Source organism: Danio aesculapii, chromosome 8 (assembly GCF_903798145.1).
Source record: "Danio aesculapii chromosome 8, fDanAes4.1, whole genome shotgun sequence".
Taxonomy (NCBI): domain Eukaryota; kingdom Metazoa; phylum Chordata; class Actinopteri; order Cypriniformes; family Danionidae; genus Danio; species Danio aesculapii.
The window spans coordinates 11,631,932-11,653,469 of NC_079442.1; the positions used below are offsets into that span (position 1 = coordinate 11,631,932).

At 35.8% G+C, this 21,538-nt stretch overlaps 1 protein-coding gene across 2 annotated transcripts in view; it reads left to right on the forward strand.

The window, feature by feature from the left end:
• Positions 1 to 21,538, forward strand: part of elmod3 (ELMO/CED-12 domain containing 3) — a 33,369-nt gene that overhangs the window by 10,501 nt on the left and 1,330 nt on the right. For both annotated transcript variants that reach the window (XM_056463169.1, XM_056463170.1), the window contains 11 exons: positions 328 to 399; positions 507 to 575; positions 4,888 to 4,957; positions 5,054 to 5,116; positions 8,374 to 8,462; positions 8,561 to 8,684; positions 11,295 to 11,417; positions 11,536 to 11,666; positions 16,593 to 16,669; positions 16,838 to 16,965; positions 17,105 to 21,538. The exon at positions 17,105 to 21,538 is cut by the window's right edge and continues 1,330 nt beyond it. In XM_056463169.1, coding sequence (XP_056319144.1) covers positions 328 to 399; positions 507 to 575; positions 4,888 to 4,957; positions 5,054 to 5,116; positions 8,374 to 8,462; positions 8,561 to 8,684; positions 11,295 to 11,417; positions 11,536 to 11,666; positions 16,593 to 16,669; positions 16,838 to 16,965; positions 17,105 to 17,337 — 1,179 coding nt within the window. In that variant the 3' untranslated portion in view covers positions 17,338 to 21,538. The remainder of the gene's footprint in view (positions 1 to 327; positions 400 to 506; positions 576 to 4,887; positions 4,958 to 5,053; positions 5,117 to 8,373; positions 8,463 to 8,560; positions 8,685 to 11,294; positions 11,418 to 11,535; positions 11,667 to 16,592; positions 16,670 to 16,837; positions 16,966 to 17,104) is intronic.

Here is a 21,538-nt window from a genome sequence, read left to right on the forward strand (position 1 = left end):
ATTTACTTAATTTTTTGTCATCTTCTGTGTAAAAAGGAAAATATTTTATAAGAAAATAGATTTGTTTAGCAATGAGCTCAGCAAAAAATACTCAACCATGCCTAACTCTTACTCTCGATCTGTGGAAATCTGACTCTCTCTTGGCCATCATTAGGGATTTTAATATTCTGTGAATAAAACTCAAAAAAATAAATTAGTATACTGAAAATGGTTGCAATCTGTTTGTGATAATAAAGCTCTAAAAATGAGCCCATATAACGTATATTATATGTTTGTTTGTGAACTGTATTTTTCCCTTAGATTCTCACTCAGTTTTTTTTCTTTCAGGGCTTGAAGAGTTTTCCACATGAATGTAAACACACAGAGGTTATAACCAATGGCAACTCCAAATGCACAACTGTAAGCACACACGGTTAAAAAAGATAAAACAGACCTTGTCACTATATGCATGCTTTACAGTTGCATTGTGTTGCTTTTTTGTTTATTTATTTGTGTATTTTATGTAGATCCAAAATGGATGGGTTCCAGCTAATGGCATAAAAGAAAATGGCAACCTTTATCTTAACCCTGTACCAGTGAGTAATTTCATATATACAGTTGAAATCAGAATTATTAGCCCCCCTGTTTATTTTTTCCCCCAATTTCTGTTTAACTGAGAGAAGATTTCTAAACATAATAGTTTTAATAAAACATTTCTTATACTTGATTCATTTTATCTTTGTCATGATGACAGTAAATAAAATTTTACTAGATATTTTTCAAGACACTTCTATACAGCTTAAAGTGACATTTAAAGGTTTTATCCAGTGGGGGTCCCCCTGTGGGGGTCGCAGAATAATTTCAAGGGGTCGCTAGAGTGATTTAAAAATTGTGTAATTTTCAGTGATTATAATATATATTTTTCAGTATTATAAGTGAAAGCTAATATTTTCAGATTTTATAAAGATATCACTGATGAATTCATAAAGTATGTAGGACACATTCAGGCAGAATGCATCTTTGCACTTAAAACGCAGCGCTCAGGAACAGTTTAAAACTGTTGTCATGTCAACTTGCTGCAGTAAACAAAGCCGGCAACGCTTGTCCCGCCTTCGCGCTCTTTTTATTAGCCCACTGCGCTAGACTGAATCATTCAGTCAACGCCTTCTGCCTTCAGATGACAGGAGATACAACCGCGAAAATGTAACGCGCTGAAGATGAGAGAATGAAAACACTGTGAGATTTAGTTTTAGAAACCAGCTAAAGCTACAAATAATGGCACATCTGATTACTGATCATGTGGTGAATGTTAATCCACCATCTACACTTTTCAAAGAGTGGATAAAACACTTCCATTGGCTTCAAGTCTGCTATGAAAATAACTAAAGAGTACCTGTAAAGTCTGTGGGACGGAACTTTTAGGTAACAGTTTGACACATTTTAAGCACGATAGGTTCTGTTTAATTCTTTATTTAATGGCCAGACGCTGTCAGCTATATGTAAAATTTAACACCACATACACCATCGCAAAAGGGCTTGCACTGACCAAGATTAAACTAATATTGCAGCTCATGAAAAGACCGGTATTGCTATTAAAATGACGTATGCATTTAATAAGGTATATGTCAAAAGCATCTGTGCAATATCAGACACCATCTGTGAGAACACAGTACAGTTAACGTATTGTTAACAGATTCATTAATAAATTCATGTCAAGCAGTGCGTGCAGGGCCAGTGAGCGGTTCGTCCGTGTATCTTTTGGTCACTCAATTATGCTATAAAAATGTGTTTTCTTGTGATAACGGGATTTCACTGAGACATATTTTACTCACGCATGCATATATATTTTTTTTGCTTGTTAGTTTTGATTAGTGTTGATTTCAAATGCAATAAATCTGTTTATAAAACTTAAAATAAGTTATTTTTATTGTTTGGATATGTTTTGGTAGTGGGGGGTCGCGAGTTCTTGACGATCTTACATTGGGGGTCGCTGGCTTAAAAGTTTGAGAACCACTGCTGTAGACTATCCAGAAAAAATATATATAGCTTAAAGGGGCTAATAATATTGACCTTAAAATGGTTTTAAAAAAATTTAAAACTGCTTTTATTCTAGCCGAAATGAAACAAATAAGACTTTCTCCAGAAGAAAAAATATTATCAGACATTAAAGCTGCGAGATTCTGGCTAAAATGAGAATCGCGAATTTTTTTTTTTTGCTTAAAATAAAGATCACGATTTTCTCATGATTCTGTAGATGTAAAATAAAGCTTAAAGGGCACCTAGGTTAGCCTTTTTTCAGATTTAATATAAGTGTTTTGCGTCTCCAGAATGTTTCTGTAAAGTTTCAGCTCAAAACACCCATCAGATTTTTTATTATACCTTTTATTAAATTCCTATTTATACACTTTTTCACTGGGTGGCAGTTTTGGTGTACTGTTCCTTTAAGGCTAGTCCTCCCCGCCCACCCTTTCTACATGCCTTTCTGTGTGCCTTAATCTCCTCCCTCGGCTGCATCAGACAACAGACAGACTTAAAGGAAGCAGATCTCACGTAGCGTTTGTGAGAAATACTACAGTAAGAACTTTACCAATGAGTATTTATTGTGCAGTTGCATCGCAGAGTCACACAAAGTTCACGCGTGCACACGCACACACAGATACACGCGCGTACACACACACACACACACACACACACACACACGCACACACACGCACACACACACACACACACACACAGAGAGAGAGAGACAGACAGACAGAGCGCCTGTTTAGCTTCGCACTCTTTTTGCACGCAAATGTGACATGATACAGGTTAATCTCCACTGCTGTATGAATATCTGTTATGTTAATGTACAAAATAAACCTTATTTAATGTCCACAAACCGGGATTGAAGCGTCTTCCTTTATAATTGTTCTGAGACGCAGCTTTGCTGATGAAGTAAAGCTAAGCTAAATCGCTGTAATTCATTACACACATGCACTGTTTTAAAACATTTTAAACATGTGAAACTTACTCTTGATCACATTTGATGATGATTGATGATCCTAGCAAACTGAACACACCTTTTATTCCTGGTTGCTTTGTGCATGTCTGGTCTTGTTTATATGATTATACACGTGTTAATACCCGCAGCTGTAAATCAATTCAGTGACCGCAATGTAAAGTTGCGGTCGATCTGAAAACCGCTCCAATTGGTCCACCGTTTTTATGTTGCTAAATTGAAAAAAAAAAAAAAAGGACTGGGTGTGTTTATATCACCCCAATTTGAAGGTTTATACACCATACATGCACATATGTCTGTCCAAACATCTTGAAAAGTAGATTTTTCACCATAGGTGCCCTTTAATATGAGTCGGCAAGTATTATTGTTTTTTTCTCAAACATATGGTAAAAACAATAATAATATGTGTAGGTCTACTGGTTTCTATAAATAATTCTATTCTACTTATAATAATTCTGATGTTGAATTATGTTTGAGATATATGCTTGCAATCTGTCATTGACAACATTATTAGACCACTTAATTCACTGGTAAAATCAACATTATATAGGCTAGAGTAGTTATACTGACACTGTAAACATTTATTTTCATGCACAACTGTGTTCGCTATGAAAAAAAACATATCAAATGCTTGTCGCAATTATAACTCTAAAATGCGATTGATCATTTAAATGATGTGCACGGTTTCGGTTTCACTGCTAAGTGCTGTTCATACTTTGCGCGCGGCTCTCAAACGATCACTCTGCCACAGACTGAATAATATTTACAACTTTATTACCTGTTACTCACAGCCTATGCAGGTTCTGTTCACTAAAGTAGACGCGCGCGCGTCTATCATTAAGTATAGTGTGCGCCCGCCACACGTCACGTGTGATTTCCCGGCTGCGAATACATCACTATATGAAGACAAAAATGACATTTTTGGGTGAATTATACCTTATAAATACAGTATGTGACTCTTTCAACATCATTTGGAGGTGTCCATGTCGCTGAGCAATGCATGTGAAACAATGAAAAGACTCGTGCAGCCGCCTTTGCTTCTCTCCTGAACTTGAAACTTTGATTGGCAGAATCATAGAAATGCTGGATTAAGATCGTCTAGGTCAGGGGTCAGGAACCTTTTTTCAGCCAAGAGCCATTTCTGATTTTTTTTTATCAAATGTATTTTTCTAAAGAGCCATTGGGGGTGTGTGTATATGACAAATCCTTTATTTATTTATAAACAAAACCTTTATTTATGTTCATGCACAACTTAAAAATAAACAAATACGATGCATCACAATATATGAAGAAAGGATTTTTAGATTTTTTTTCTTTTTGCCATCGCCACTCATGAATGTTGTTTGAATTTATGTGCGTGAGGTTACCATAAAATGTAAGTTGCTTGCCCTTTACTGGTGTCGCTATTCAAGTTAAACCACATCATTACATATATTAAAAAGTCCTTTTATTGTAAACTGAGTTCTTATTCATAGAAAATACAATAAAAAGGGAATTGTAATTATACTTTCAATAGGAAACGGATTTCTATAGTGACAGTTATAATTTTTTTAACTTTTAAATATTATTGAAGAGAGACAGCTGGAGAGCCACATATTTTTGGTCAAAGAGCCTTATGTGGCTCCCAAGCCATAGGTTCCCTACCTCTGGTCTAGGGGGTCGAATCTAGATCGCAATCTTTTTTCAATTAATTGTGCAACTCTATCAGACATACTGTGAAAATTTCCTTGCTCTGTTAAACATAATTTGGGAAATATTTAAAAAAAGAACAAAAAAATCAAAGGGGGCTAATAATTCTGACTTCAACTGTACGTACAGTATACTATACGGTCACATTAAGCTCTTTGTGACTGGTATGAAATAAATAGCGATGGCAGTGTGAATGTTGTGAACTTGTGGTTTTGTAGATCTCAGCACTAAAACAGAATGGGCTGTTACAGTCTCTGGCAGCAGGAGGCAATGAGCCTAAAACCGAAGGTAAAGACTTCATCACTGAAAAACATTTAATAGCACAACAGCATATACACTGGTGTTTGTGATTTTGTGTGAATTTTTTTTTTTTTGTTCATCTAGAGGTAAGCTTAGAGGTGGAGCGAGCACAAGAGGAGTGGGATGCTCTTGAGAGCATCCAACCAGGTGAGACCAGTTACCTTGTCACCATGGAAACATTATGACAGCCTGGATACTAAGTATATTGCCTCACTATGACTAAGCATACACCCTACCCTGGAGAGATGGCATCACCTCCTTGGCTAAAATAGATAAATTATGTTATCAGTGTTAGATACAAACTGGGCCATCAGCATCTCATGATAAGAGATGTTTTGCACCACAAAATCTTTATTTAAACAGCAGTTAACATATATTGTAGTTTTTTTTTTTTGCGCATGTGTCTTTACTTCAAATATGGGATCGGGAGTACCAGCTCATTCGCATTTAGAGCAGTGTTTAGCAGCAACTCAGACACTGATGAAGCCCATTCACAAATATGAACTTTAAAACTAAACCCGGACGTTTTCAAATTGTTATTTGTTAAAGTTTATTCCAGCCTTTTTCTAACCATGAATGAGCCACGCGGAAACGCTGTTACAAAATTTGCTGTTTATATTCATATACTCGTGGCCAATATGACATTATGCCCACCAAACAAGTAAACATGTACTGAACGGAGATTCTTTATATTTATTTATTAGATGAATTACGTTTCGCTTCAATGAATTACAATGCAGGCTGAACTATTGACAGATAACATTAGTAAAATGTTTAACAAAATAAAATGCAGCGAGTCTATGAACAGTGAACAATCTGTACACAGAAAAAACACAGAGGAGAAAGTCATATATCACAGAGACCTGTATAAATGAACTGAACAGGAAGAGAAACTAATATCAAATATGAATGTGTTTGTTTCTTGGACTAAATGTTTTACTTGTTTCAGAAAATTACTGATTTTACTGCTGGTACCATACAGTGAATCGTCTCTCTCTGTGTGTGTGTGTGTATGTTTAGCTTTTGTAATGATTCAAAACAAATATGTAACTCTGTTTTTTTTATGTGAAGAAATTTATTAAGAGTTTTTAACTTTATTAGTTTTCTTGTTGTCATTGCTATTGTAGGGACATTATATTTCATTGCATAAACAATGTTTGCCTACAAACAAAAAAAAAACACTTAAATTCATGAAAAATATTATTCATTCATTCTTTTCAGGTTAGTACCTTTATTAATCAGGGGTCGTCGCAGTGGAATGAACCGCCAACTTATCCAGCATATGTGTTACGCAGCGGATGCCTTTCCAGCTGTAAACTATGCCTGGGAAACACTCATACACTCACATTCACACACATACACTACTTCCAATTTAGCTTACCCAATTCACCTATACCACTTGTCTTTGGACTGTGGGGGAAACCGGAGCAACCGGAGGATACCCACGCAAACACGAGGAGAACATGCAAACTCTACACAAAAATGGCAACTGACCCAACTGGGGCTTTATCCAGTGACCTTCTTGCTGTGAGGCGATTGTACTACCCACTGCGCCACCGTGACATGCATTAAACATGCATTTGTCACTGAATAATTTGTTAAAACATTTTGGGCTTTATTTTAATGATCTAGGTGCAAAGTCCACAGCGCAGGACGCAGAAGCATTAAGGGCGTGTCTAAATCCACTTTTGCTATTTTTAGGACAGAGAAGTACGCTCTGCGCCGTGGTGCATGGTCTAACAAGGTTGTGGGTGTGTTTTGAGAATCAGAGTATCATCTCCTATTCTCTTTAAGAGTCATGGCGCATTTGCTATTTACATGGCAGACTTTTAATTCAATTCAATTCAATTCACCTTCATTTGTATAGCGCTTATACAATGTAGATTGTGTCAAACCAGCTTCACATAAAACGTCACAGTAAATAGGAACAGTGTAGTTCAGTTTGTAGTGTTTAAGTTCAGTTCAGTTGAGCTCAGTTCAGTGTGGTTTAATAATCACTACTGAGAGTCCAAATATTGAAGGGCAAATCCAACGATGCGCAGCTCTACAGATCCCGAACCATGCAAGCCAGTGGCGACAGCGGAGAGGGAAAAAAAACTTCACTAATGGCGGAAGTGAAGAAAAAAAACCTTGAGAGAAACCAGGCTCAGTTGTGCACGATCATTTTAATTTCTCCGCTGGCCAAACGTCTTGTGCAGAGCTGCAGTCTCAGTGGCACTTACTTTGTAAGTGGAAAAACTGAACGCTTCACTAGTGAGAAAACCGTTAAACAGATCATCTGCAGCGTGAGGATAAAGACCGAGCCTCTTCCAATCAACCTCTGTACTTTCTCTTTTTCTTTCTTTTTTTTTGTCTTGCGTGGAGAAGGAAATGGTGTTGTACGCACTCCACTGAAGACATCCATTAGCCTACATAATAAATTTTGTTTGTTCAGCGCAAAAATTTGTTTTAAAACTATTTTTAAATTCAGTTTCCAGCAAATGAATAAATGAGCAATAATAACGAAGTGTGGTCAAAAAAACCGAGTTATATCCAAACACGCGTCCTAGGTCCCAAATGGTCCAAAACCTGACAGGTGAATGAATTTAAGCTCGTTTTTATAAAACAAATATAAATATACATATAATAAATATTAATACTATTAATAATAAGATTATAAAAAAGCAAGTTGTCGGTTAAACTGAAAAAAGACCCCCGAGATAAGGAAGGCATGGAGGCAGTGGTTTTTATATTTATGCAGAAATTAATAATTTTTGTAATATTTTAATCCTTTAATTATTTTTCATAGAAGATATTTGAAGATATATGCGTATTGCTGTACATCTTGTGTGTATTAAGCAATGTGTAAGCAAGGCGCACATTTGATGCGCTCTGCTCTGGACTTTATACCTGCTTTCAGCTGGTCTATTGCACAGTGTATTTTAGTTTCTCAAAATAATAGCACAACAGCATAGATGTCTGGCCCGCATCGACATATAGGCAGTATGGCATGCTTTTTCATTTAATTGCTTGCTTGTAAAAACTGGCAAAAATGTTTCAAAATGAGAGGAGATCAGTCCAGAAGCATGCATGTCTGCTCGTCTGCGTGCTCTCTCTCATCTTTGGAGCGACCTCCACTTCAGTGCACTATCAACTACCAACGCTTTTTACCAGTTCAGGCATATTGTTAAATTGATGACTGTAAACATGAAAAGTATGAAAAGGCTCAAAGTTGACAACAAATAAAAAAACAAATAAAGTGTTACCAGTTATTTTATTAGAATTGATTCTACTAAATTTATATTTTAATTTCCCATCATTTTCTTCATCTGTCTTATTGGAATTGTTTTTAGTGTTATATGTTATATGTTAATATGTTTTTAACACATTGTGTATGTTGTCAGTAAACAATGTGTCTTTTATAGTTCTTGCTGAGGATCAAGCACCATCACCGCTGATCTCCTTCAATGAAGCTCTGCAGCATTTTCAAACCACCGATCTTGGAGATCTTCTTGTGAGCTTGTTTTAAGTTAATATTCTTTATGGCTATATTCACAGCACAAGAGAATATGTTTGTCATGAACTTTTGCACTTGCTTCTTTTCTCAATCAGAAGGGCATTCAGCCCACCATTCACAGGACTGGATTGGCTGCAATCTCCCATTTCCTGTTCGGTCCTCCAAGACTACACAAAGACCTTGTAGAGGAAAGAGATTTAGTGTTTGCCATTGCACAATGTGAGTTGAACTTACGACTTTAAAATCAATTTGCTCTGTGCTTTGTTTTAATGACACATACTAGTCTTAAAGGGAACCCTGGGTATCAGTACTTGTATGACTTATTTTGCTAAAGTTTGAATGTCTAAACTCTGAATACTAATAGTATAATGACATTTTTATGTTCTAAGTGATATACGCCAATATAAACAGGAACCCAAGAGCAGTATTTTGATGGTCAACATTCTATAAAGGCTTGCATTAAAAAGTATACGATATCAAATAAGATAGACATACAATACTGACACATTTCATTTTCTGGAAAACTAGATGATTATCATAGGCTCCACCTTGAGCGAGTCCACTGTTGCTGCACTGATGACCAGGTCCAGATAGAATCTGTGGACATTTTTTGCTATTTCTGTGCAGAATTATTGTAAAAAAAAATGAATGATTTTGGGAGTATCGTAACTAAAACTTAATATATAAGATAAAAAGAATATGTTTTTAACTTTTATTTAATGTTTGCGATGCAAATCCACTTAGATCCACTTAATTGGTAAACAAGGCAAGTCTCTCATATATCTGCTAAAAGATAGAAAGTATTACTTTACAAACTGTATTATAAAAAAAATCCTGTGAACATTCATAAACATTTCCGTAATATGATTGTCTTATATAAGCCAATATTATTACGGACATTAATTTAAAAACAGGATAAATATAAATTTACACACATTTAAACAAGTAAAAGAATAGACTGGATAGTTGGCTAAAAATCTGTGGAAGTCTGCGGATTTCCTTATGTGCAGATTCTGCGTGGCCCTACTGATGAGAAAGTATAGGTCCAAATATATAATATTTTCAAATCGCCTTCCCAATAATCTGCCAGTGTGTTAGCCTGTTCCACAGCTAAGTAAGGCCCAATCCCAATTTTACCCCTTAGCCCTTCCTCTTGCTGCACCGCTATCCAGAAGTCCTCATTTATAGTGTTTATATAAACACGATTTTATTTTTAAATGTTATAACAAAATGTGGTTATGTGTTTATGAAATAACAAATATAGCAGAACATTAAGGCCCAATCCCAATTCTACCCCTTAGCCCTTCCCCTTACCCCTTACTTGTCCCATTCTCTTTAGCTTGAAGGCGTAGGGCTAACGGGAAGGGGTAGATACCCCTTCGAATGAAGATTTTTCAGGACACACTTGAAACCAAGGGATAAGAAAATTTCCCAGAATACTCCAGCCATACACCATCCCAATTCTTAGGAGTAAATTTTGAGCCCTTCCCCTTCACACTCGTTTTTAAAGGGGAAGGGGTAGGGGCACAAAAATAGAATTGGGATTGGGCCTTAGAATCCTTATATCCCACATTATAACACAGAGAGATGCCCATGGTCATGCTTGGCTGTCTGATTTACATCATGGCTCCTTTTCTCTTAAGCCTGTTTAAGTTGCAAAATGAGAGTCCCACATACATAAAAAGTATAATATAAGTTTAAATAAACTTAAAATTGGCACATTTTTTAAATCTCACTAGGAAGCGTTCAATCAAACACAGCTTAGAGCATGCTTATTAATGATCCTGTGTGGATTGTCAGAGTATCAGAGAGTTTTGTTCCAATTAGCCTGTTTTTCAACTAGGGATGCTCATAATGATTGCTTAACCCAGGGGTGTCAAGCTCAGTTCTTAAAGAGCTGCAGCCCTACACAGGTTAATTCTAACCCTGCTTCAACACACTTGCCACACTTGTGGTTTCAAACAAGCCTGAAGGACTCAATTAGTAAAAACGGGTGTGTTTAATTAGAGTTGTAACTAAACTGCAGAGCTATGGCCCTACAGGAACTGAGTTTGACACCCTAGTTTAACCATTAACTGAAAGGATGCTTTTTTGACCGATTAATGGTATTAACTGTTAAAAATGATTATTTTTATTTTAATTTGTAATTTTATGTTTTGCTGCATAAATATGCAACACATATTTGTTAACTCACACAGTATTAACAATGTTACGTGCCTACTGATGTATTTTGCTAAATGAAGCGAGGGAAAAGATCTTCCTTGCCAGAGGATGACTCAGACGTGTTGATGGCCAAACCAGCGCTGATTGCCTCTCTCCTGGATAAACACATTAACACCTTAGATTCTTTGCACAAGTGGAGAAAGAAGCCTCAAAAGCAAAACTTACTGAAATGTGCTTGATATAACATCAAGGTTTTCTCTCGCTCCGAGCAGGCTCCGATGTCTACAAAAAATCATTTTGCAAGACTTCTTATACTGTAGACCATAGTCTTCTTTAGAATTCATTAATTTTGTCACAATATTTTACACTTCTAGTATCAAATATATCATCAGAATAAATGACTGCACAAATGCGAGAGACATAATTTCACTTTTCCGCTGTTGTTTCTCCAATAAAATAGCCTGTATGCTCATGATATATTGCTTTGGCCAAACTTTAGCCAATTTATTTTTTGGTTGCTCTTGAGTCATGGATTTTATCAAGACAAATTGACCACAGATTTACCAAGAGGAAACTTACAAAAGAGGAATAAAAGCAGTTTTTAGTCAACAATATTTGCAATGTATAATGGCTGTTTATTAGGAAGCAATGTTTGTCATTCTGTAGGTTCTCTAGATAATGGACAGTCAGTGCACATGCGTGTACTCCAGACCATCTACAGGAAACTGACTTGTACCCGAGCAGACAGTCCCCGTTATGGCCCACACTGGGAAAATGTAGGATTTCAAGGTACCTTGAAAGATGAAGGCACATCCCATACAAATTTATAAAAAGAATTTACTACTTTATTATGTTCATGAAAGAGTAGTCACCTGTTATAGTAATATTTGTCTTTGTGTGCTTCCAGGTTCAGACCCTGCCACTGATCTAAGGGGAACTGGTTTTCTGGGCCTGATGCATACTCTTTATTTTGTTATGGATCCAGAGATACTACCACTTGCTAGAGACATCTTCAAACTATCTCAGCATCATGTCCAGGTGATAAAAAAAATCTCAAAAATGTTCACTGTAGGATGCCTTATTACACGGCTCTGCTGAAAACTTCAGTCTGAATGGTCACTCTCAGCCAGGAATGGGCAGTATTTATGATACATGTACATGTATTTTAAATATGTATTTCAAATACAAAGTAGTATTTTGTAATTTGCAGTTAATAGGGTTTGTGAAAATGGTTTAATATTTTGTATCAAAATACTTCAGTGTCTTGTATTTTTGTATTTTTAAAATACTGTTAAATACTTGTGTTAAGAAGTCTACAGGATGACATCATAAAAATGCAGCCTCAGGTTGATGCTTTCTCAGTTATTACCTAGGCTTGAGATCAGAACAGAAAATTGATTAAGAAGTTGGTTAGTGTTTGGAGTATGGATGGAAATTATGCACACATAAAATAAAAAAAATAACTGACAAATGGCATGGGTATATTTGAGAGCAAGTTAAAAATCATAGAAAATGGTATACTGTATCATGCTAAGACCAGTAAAATGTAATGGCAGTATTGTGTACAATTCAGCACCATCATCTTTTCTTAAGAAAGTAGATTGAATAAAATATCAGTTCATGATATGATATTTAGAACATGATGAGGAGCCTCCAGAACTTCATCAGTCTCAGTGCTGCAGGTGGTAATGCAGAGGAAGTTCAGAAATATAAAACAGCTAAAAACTGTGTCAGTCCCCGTTCCCCCACCCAATCAGGAGCTTGGCTCACTTTAGCCCCACATCAGATAACAACAAATTTTTTGTGGTGCGATTCATATCTGAGAAAGCAGCATAAATAGGCTACGATGTGACCGTGAGCTTTAAAAACATGTTTTGGCAAGCCAGGCTCATTTAGAATCTTAATTAAAGTATTCCGTTGTAATAATTTTAAACCATTCAAGCTGCATTAGATGAAAGAGAACCTAATTCGGCATAGAGCGCAGATTTCTCTGCGCATCACGCATCTCAGTGTGCATTACCAAAGGCGCTTCCCTTTTATATCATTTCATGCAGTCGAATTCATACAATAGAAAGTCTTAAAGAATACAAACAATTCAGCAGCACTGAGTAGAATAATTGTGAGATGCTTCTGGGACCGCTTAAACTTTATAGCATTTATCTCAAGGAAAGAGCAAATATTAAGTTCACTATCTGTGAATGATGCACAGAAATGGACAATTTCAGTAGAGAAGTTTGTGCAAGAAGTGCAACATACAAAATTCAAACACGTGTGCAAAGCACTTTGTTGCAGTCTGTGTCAAAAATATATATTTTGATACATATCCACACATGATCTTGCTTTCGCTTTGCTCTCTCGCACGCTCTCTTCTCTTGAAGCGCAAAAACAATATTAAGATGTTTGTAACTGAATTAATATCAATATCAATAATTCGATTAATTGAATAAGACAGCTGTGTAAAGTGCTCTTGATTGACGATTTTCCCTTTAAATCTCTCAAATTATTATTTGTGATCTCCCCCAGTTATTGGACTTTTTAGCTGACAAGGGGAAAACGTCAAAAATATATACACACTAGATCTTAAACTGTTACTGTTTACTGTTGTGCCTAACAGTAATGCAATACAACATTGAAAATTCAGGATTCAGTAATGAATATTGAGTAAATATTGAGAACTCAAGATGTTTCAGCGAGCAGGTGGACACACACACAAAGCATTATGGTAAAGCAGACTAAACGCCATATGTGCATTGAGTAAAACATAGTTATGTGTCTTCTATGCGAAATAAGCGCTGAAAAATGTTTTTGATAGGCTATAAATAGTAATTAGTTATCTACCACTAACAAGTTGGCTATTATGCAAAGGTCTGCTATTCAAAAATTTGTTATTAAAAACTACTAATGCCCATATTGGCTCTGGTGCATTAAATAATAATAATTAATAATATTATTAAGATTTTTTGAAAAATCACTAAATATAGAAAATGGTATGGAATGTTGATATTTTTTCAAGGTATCATCTCGAAGTTGGACTTTCCAGCATTGTGAAAACACAAGTTAAAGATTATTATATGTATTAAAAGCAATATGGGTGATTCTATTGCATGTATGGTTGACATTTTAAAAAGTTAAGGAATAAAAACCTTCCTTATTAAAAACAATAATTATTTCCAGTATCTTATTGAAAGCATATTTAATTTTTATAATTCAGCTTTTGCCAAACATGAATGATAAAATGTTTTACATTTCAAGAAATTAATTTTTATATCATTATATTGTTTATCAACTCTGTTATGGATGAATTTAGTAATGTGTAAAAATAACAATAAATTTAGAAAAATCATAAAAAAAAAATCTTATGGGTAGTTACTGAATTGACCGTAACAATGCTAAATATATATATATATATATATATATATATATATATATATATATATATATATATATACATATATATATATATATATATATATATATATATATATATATATATATATATATATATATATATATATATATATATATATATATATATATATATATATATACATATATACACACACACACACACACACACACACACACTTTTTTGGCCCACTTGGAATGTCACTTGGCCCTCTTTAAAGTTCCAAGCTGGAGCCAGGCCTGAATTGTGTACTGGTGTTCACTAATTGGGAAAACTGAGACACTTTCGGTTAAAGAAGAACTGAAAAACAATTGGGAGAATGAGTAAACTGCGCAAATTATAGTTTTGGATGGATTGCTGATGTAGATGGCAAGAAAATAAGACAAACAACATACAAATAAGTCCTACAGTGGCAATACCTACAATACTTCACTGGCTGATTCAAATGCTAGTAGCTGATCTGCAGGTGCACTGTATAGTTAATTAAGAGGAAAGATGTCGGCTTAAAGATGTCAATTATACAATACAGTATATGAGGCACAAATATTTAATAATACTCCAGTCTATACAGACTGGTCACAAACTCCAGACTCCTGTTACAAGGCAGCAGCAGGATATATATGAAAAGTTTATTTGCAAAAACAGATACTGTAACTCCATTATTTTTTGAGATATCATGTTTTATGTTGTGCACTGAAGAGTAAAAATGCAAAAAACATGATTTATGGAAATTACTAAAACTGGAGATTTTCATTCATGCAAAAAATAGATTCATTTAAAAATAAATTTTGTGAAGAAAAAATATATATAACCTCTTTTAAAATATAAGACTTTACTGGCCACGCAATGGATGGAACTGTAATGAAGACATGTAGTACGTTGTTCCAAATCGTTATCTGCATTAGATGGTTTTTTGTCAGGGTTCTGCCACTCTGGTCTTGTAAATTCTTGTTTTGGTGCCAGAGTCCGGACACTAGCTCTGTCTTGTCCTGTCCTGTAGTGCTCGGCTCGAGTTTTCTTGGGTAGAGCACTTTTGTCATTGTCTGGGTGCGCGTCGTCATAGGTGCGTGCGGACCGTGCGTGCTCCCGCTTGATGCTTGGGACGCGCGCTCTTGTACTCGTGTTTGTGTTTTGTTTTGTCAGCATCGCACTGTTTCATTCTCAGCGTCTCCGTCTAGTTGGTTTCGGTTTTGGTTGGCGCTGAGATGAAACATGCGCGTTGCATCTGTGTGTGTGCACGGTATGGTGTTTTCACCTATCGTGTGCTCGTGTCTTGCGTCTGTTGTCAAAGCACGTGGCTCTGTGTTTACATAGTGGTCGCATGCTTTTGTGTGCTTCAGTGTTGTGTTTGTCTTGTCATACAAACACGCGGTTAATGAGTTCGTCATCGTATGTTGTCTTGTCGTATGTCATTGATACCTTGTCATGTGTCTGTTCCAGTCCTGATCCCTGCCAGCCTGTCCAGTCTAGTTTGGTTTGTTTATTTGTTTTGTTAATGTTTTCCCCCCTCAGGGTAGTTTGTTTTGCTGTTTTTGCCTTTTATTTTGTTTTATTATAAATAAATTCTTATTTACCCTGCACTTGGGTCCTCGCCCTTTTTTCCCCTACACAAAATGTGACAGTTTTTACAGTGATTTAAAGAGATAATCTTCAAGACAGAACTTTCTGTATGACATTTGTACGAAATTTATACTAAACTTAAAGAGAAACAAAGTTTATGAATACCTCCTCATGTACAGTAGAGGTCAATGAGTTGGCAGAGAAGCTGGCTTAAATTTGCACTAAGTCAGTTTAGTGATGAAGAGATTGATTGAATATGCCTATTGATAGAAGGTTTGCCGAAAATTGTCATGCTTCCTTGTAAAAGTATTTTGTAGTATTTTCAAAATACAAAATACAGTATTTTATTTTGATGCTTTTTGTATCTGCTGTATTTAGTAGTTTAATTTGATACACATCAAATTTAGGTATTTGGTATTTTATTTAAAAACATTTCAATGTATTTTTGGCCATCCCTGCTTGCAGCATTATGAAGTGTATTATTCTCAAACATAGCGAGTAAATACTGGTAAAACATGCTCATGTGGGTATCTCAAGTCAGTGTTGTGCATTTGAAAATTTACTTTGAAATTGACACTTCTTTATGGAGGACCACTTAAACATAGAATTTATTAATTAAAACACAATAATGTATATAATTAAATCATATTTTAAAAAAATAGTAATATTTTAATGTGCCTGTTTAATTATTGTTTTTAAATGTCATTTAATAAAACAATACAACAATGCATTTAAAAAAATTATATTTTGATAACAGACAATTTAATAACTGTTTATTTAGTTTATATTTTAAAACATTGATAAATCAAACAAGGACATTAATAAAAAAATCACAAATGAATAGACAAATTAGTTTGTTTAATTATTATTTTTAAACGTCATTTAATAAATCAGTGAAATGGTGGAAATGGAATATACGTTGTCCCATAAGTACTGTAATAACAACCTCATGAAAGTCATTCAATGGCTAAAAAACTGCCTTTTTTTCACGCCTGCAGAATTTTCCATTCAGTGTGATGTCAATCAACATGACTCGAATTGCCCTGCATGCTCTCAGGGAGGAAGTTCTGTCCAAGTAAGTCATGTCAGAACTTCCTTATGATTTCTTAAAAAGTACATGTTGGTTATTTCGTGCAATATTAGGTCAAAGTTTTCATGCTTTGAAATGTTTTCTTTGTAGCCATAACCTTTTCACTTGTTCCCATTGCAATAAATCATTTCCATGCTTTGTGATGTGACTTAGGGAGTGTAACCGAAGGCAGCAGGTCGTGGCAGTGCTGAATGATTTTTATGTTGCAACATTCCTCCACCTCTACCAACTGTGGAAAAGTCAGCGTAAAACTATCTCTGACTCTGGCCATGTACTCAAAGGTGCCTTTTTTTAATGAATTGTCACAAGCAAACTTATTATGTGGTGAACTTTACTATTATTTGTCATTTTAAGAGATAGTAACTGCAATTGGCCCTCCTTGCTAAAGTTCAAATCTTTTGTCTGCTCTGTGATGCACAGAAGTGGAGCTCTTCGCTAAGAAGAACCCCAAGCTGATTCTGAAACGTCTAGAGGGCTACCTGAGGGAAAGACGTGCCGGGACATCACCTGACACACTGTCACAGAGAAATCCTTTACCTGGTGACACTGGGTCTCAAGCAAGAAGTCAGGGCGGGAAGGAGGGGAAAGAGATGAATTTCACTGGAGTTTGTGAGCTGCCACCTGAGATGGAGGGTGAAGCAAGACTTATCTGAGAGACAAAGAAGCATTTGATTAACTTTTTCTCTGATTCTTAGTTTATGTCCATAAGTACCGTCTAAGACAAGTCTATATTGAAGCTGTCGTTTGCTGTCTTATTTCTAATATATTGCCAGCTCTCAAAAGGTTAGTTCACCCAAAAATTATATGTTATTATTTACGTTCCAAACCCTCGAGACATTTGTTCTTCTTCAGAATAAAAATTAAGATATTTTAGGTCATGCTCTTAGGACGGCAACGGCCTCACTTGTTCAATGTTCAGAAAGGTACTAAAAAACATCCTCAAAACAGACCATATGCCTTCAGTGGTTCAATCAGAATGTTATTAAGCTCCTAGAATACTTTTGTGTGTACCTAAAATAACATCACAAAAAACTTTATTCAACAGTTTTTTTTCTCGCACATCTGACAGATTAACTTCGATGCGCATCCAGGGCGTACACATGCAGCAAATTAGCCCAATGTGAAATATAAATAAGTAATCATAGTTGGTTATAATTCATTATAGTTTAGATAAGCTGTATGCTTTGACTTGATGTCTCTGGGTCAAGTGTTTATTTGTTCAAAGAATGTTCATTTACAGGTTATAATAAATAACCTTCTTACAGTGCAATATTACTGAAAGCATGTAGCAAAAATCTGGCATAATTAGGACTCCAGTTATGAGCAAACGACTTTAAGTTTGATACAAGTAAGACTTTATTAACTACACTGAAGATTTTAACTAATCTAGCATACACACTCACACATTCAGTGTGAGTTTGGTATAGGAAGAGGCAGTAAAAAGTGAAGAATTACAGCATGAAGTTATAGCAGTATTTGATATTCAGCCAGATCTACAGCCTGAAGTTTCATATTACTTAGATAATACTTAAGCTATTTGTTGAAGAGACTGTTTGAAAGAGAGTTCTGATGCAGTTCGTGCAGTTGATCTTGATGTTGAAGTTGATGAAGGAGAACCAGTTTGAGTCCAATTAGTCATTGAAGAATGAAAAGGCGAGGCCACGCTGGGCCTGGCTAAGTTTAGGTTGTGGTCAGAGAAGGCCGTTAGCTCAGCATCTTCTCGTGCAACATCTGGTAGAAACAGAAAAGCGGTAGGCGGCCTTTATGTCCACCAGCTTTTATAATGATTATGATATCAGACCCTTAGGAGCTGAGATGACCAAGGAGGGAAGTTTTATAACTCCAGGCAAAGTGATTTGCATAAGCATCATGATTTGGAACTCTTACAGGTTTTTAAAATCTCAACATATGTTGCATAAATATCAAAATATAATGTATACGATCATTCTTTAAATTCAGTTAGCACCACAGGAATATGAAACTCTTAAGGGCCCTATCATACACCTGGCGCAATAAGGTGCAAGATGTGTTTGCCTGACATGTTGCTATTTTCCAACCAGAGCAACCTTAATTTTACCATTTTACGCCATGTTGTTTAAATAGCAAATCCATTTGTACCACTTAGTGCACTTATGGGTGTTCCGGTCTAGAAAAGAGGTGTGTTATGGCACATTGTTGGCACGTTTAGAGGAACTAAAATAGACTGTGCAATAGACCAGCTGAAAGCAGGCCTAAAGTCCAGCGCAGATCGCTTTATTTGCTTTATTCGCCTCGCTTACACATTGCTTAAAACACACAGGATGTACAGCAATAGGCAAATATCTTTACATATGAAAAAGAATAAAAGGAATAAAATATTACAAAAATTATTACTTTCTACATAAATAGAAAAATCACTGCCTTCATGTCGGGGGGCTTTTTTCAGTTTATTCACGACAACTTGCTTTTGTATAATGTTATTATTAGTAGTAGTATTGTTTATTATATGCGTATTTATTTTTGTTTTATTAAAAACACGCTTAGATTTGTCCACCTGTCAAGTTTTGGACCATATGTGGCATATGACGTGTTTGGATATAAATTCATTATTATTGCTCATTTATTCGTTTGCTGGAAATTAGAACTGAATTTAGAAATAGTTTAGAAACAAATTATTGCCCTTAACAAACAAAATTATGTAGGCCAACGGATGTTTGTGCGTACAACACCGTTTCCTTATCCTTGAAAGAGAGAGAGAGAAAAGGCAGATTAGAGGATGCTCATTCTTTATCCCTGCTGCAGATGATCTGTTTAACTGTTTTCTCACTAGTGAAGTGTTTAGTTTTTCCACTTAGAAAGTCCGCCATGTATATAGCAAATGCGCCATGGCGCGAAGCAACTGACTTTTAAAGGGTTTGGGAGAAAAGAGTCTGATTGGTTTATTCTCAAAACACACCCATAACTCATTAAGAGAACAACCCTGTTAGACAATGTGCCATGGCGCAGAGCGTATTTTTCTGTCCTTAAAATAGCAAAAGTGGATTCGGACATACCGTTAATGCTTTTGCCCCATGCGCTTTAGATTTTGCACCTAGATCATTAAAATAGAGCCCTATGTCAGTGTTATTGTTTAACAGTAGTTTAAAAACTTTATTCCAAGTTTTACTGCACAAGCAAAAGACTATCAATGAACACTTTATTACAAAAAGAGAGTACATATGCATGATCGCATGAATCATAGCTGTTTATATAAAAGGGGCAAAATGTTTGAGACAAGCTATGGGGATGGAGAGAAATTTCTATTGGGGTCATATATACCTTGGTGTTGGGTTACACACTAACTATTGCTTTTTGCTGGACAGTCACAGGAGAGGGTGTTTGTGTGTTATTTGTTAAATATAACAAGTTATTGTGCCTGAAGAGTCTCGTGTGGTACACACATTGGTTCACCGTGCACATGAAAGCGCGCAATATACTGACAAAAGAAACTGTTAAATAGATTTGTTATTTTTGTACATATTATTTTCATATCTTAAAATTACACAGATCCCAGGGTGTTGGAACAACATGAGGGTGACTAATTAATAACTTAATTTTCTTTCTTGGCTGAACTAATCTTTTAAATGCTTTCTGTGACCAAGACCAGTAGATGTAGTTGCCAACCATCAGTTTCAAAGGAGAATCTTGGAAATCTCCTCAATGATAGCAGACTGTCTTGAACCTGTCAGAAAGAAAGAATCATCAGTGTGCAGATGCGGAGAGTGCTGCTTAAGCAAACCAGTCCCTCAACCACGACTGTGGTTTTGCATCAGAATGATAGTTTTTGTGCAGTGGCCTTACTGTTTGAGAATGTATTTGATTTGGATTAGTTAAGTGAAAGACTTCTGATCCCTAGTGATTTGAACAAGTTCACAAAAGTGTTCATAATTGACTGTTTAGTCTTTACTGTTGAAAAATTGACTGAGAGTAAATGTTTTTAAATGTTATACCTTTAAATGTAATATTATTCAGAAATATGTTCCCTTTTGTAAGGAAATGTTCAACTAGAGACAGAATTATAAAGCACATGTTTAATGGGAAAGTGCATGTTAGTTTTATCTGGAGACAGGAGACCTGGAGACTTTTTTTTCTGAACTGATTGACCACAGAATCTGCCTTATTCGATAAGTTCAGTTTGAACTTTGAATCAAGTTAGGGCGGTATTCAAGTTGAATGTAATGAGTGGAGATTTGTCTGCTTTAAGCCTAAAGTCTACTGTGGCTGATGTCTTTCTGCGACAGTCTGCATTGTCCACTTGACAATTTGTTTTGTCATCAGGGAGTTCATTTTTGCATACACTGTGTCAAACTCATTCGTTGACGCTTATCCAGTTCAGTATATTGTGAAAGCTTTGTGGACTGCACGATGGGGTGGAACAGAGAAAACCAAGTATACTACAAAGCTCCTCTAATGATAACAGGTACATTCCAGTTTAAAATGGTCAAAATAGCTCCCAAATCACTTTAAAAATTTGAAACGTATAAACAAGGCAAAAAACTGGCAGCACGGTGGCTCAGTGATTAGCACTGTTGCCTCACAGCAAGAAGGTTGCTGGTTTGATTCCTGGCTGGGCCAGTTGGCATTTTTACGTGGAGTTTTGCATGCTCTCCCCATGTACATGTGGGTTTCCTCCAGGTGCTCTGGTTTCTCCCACAGTCCAAAAACATGCGGTGTAGGTGAAATGGATTAACTAAATTGGCTGTAGTGTGTGTGTGTCTGAATGTTAGAGTGTATGGGTGTTTCCCATTTCTGGGTTGCGACTGGAAGGGCATCTGCTGCGTAAAACATATGCTAGAATAGTTGGTGGTTCATTCCGCTGTGGTGACCCCAGATTAA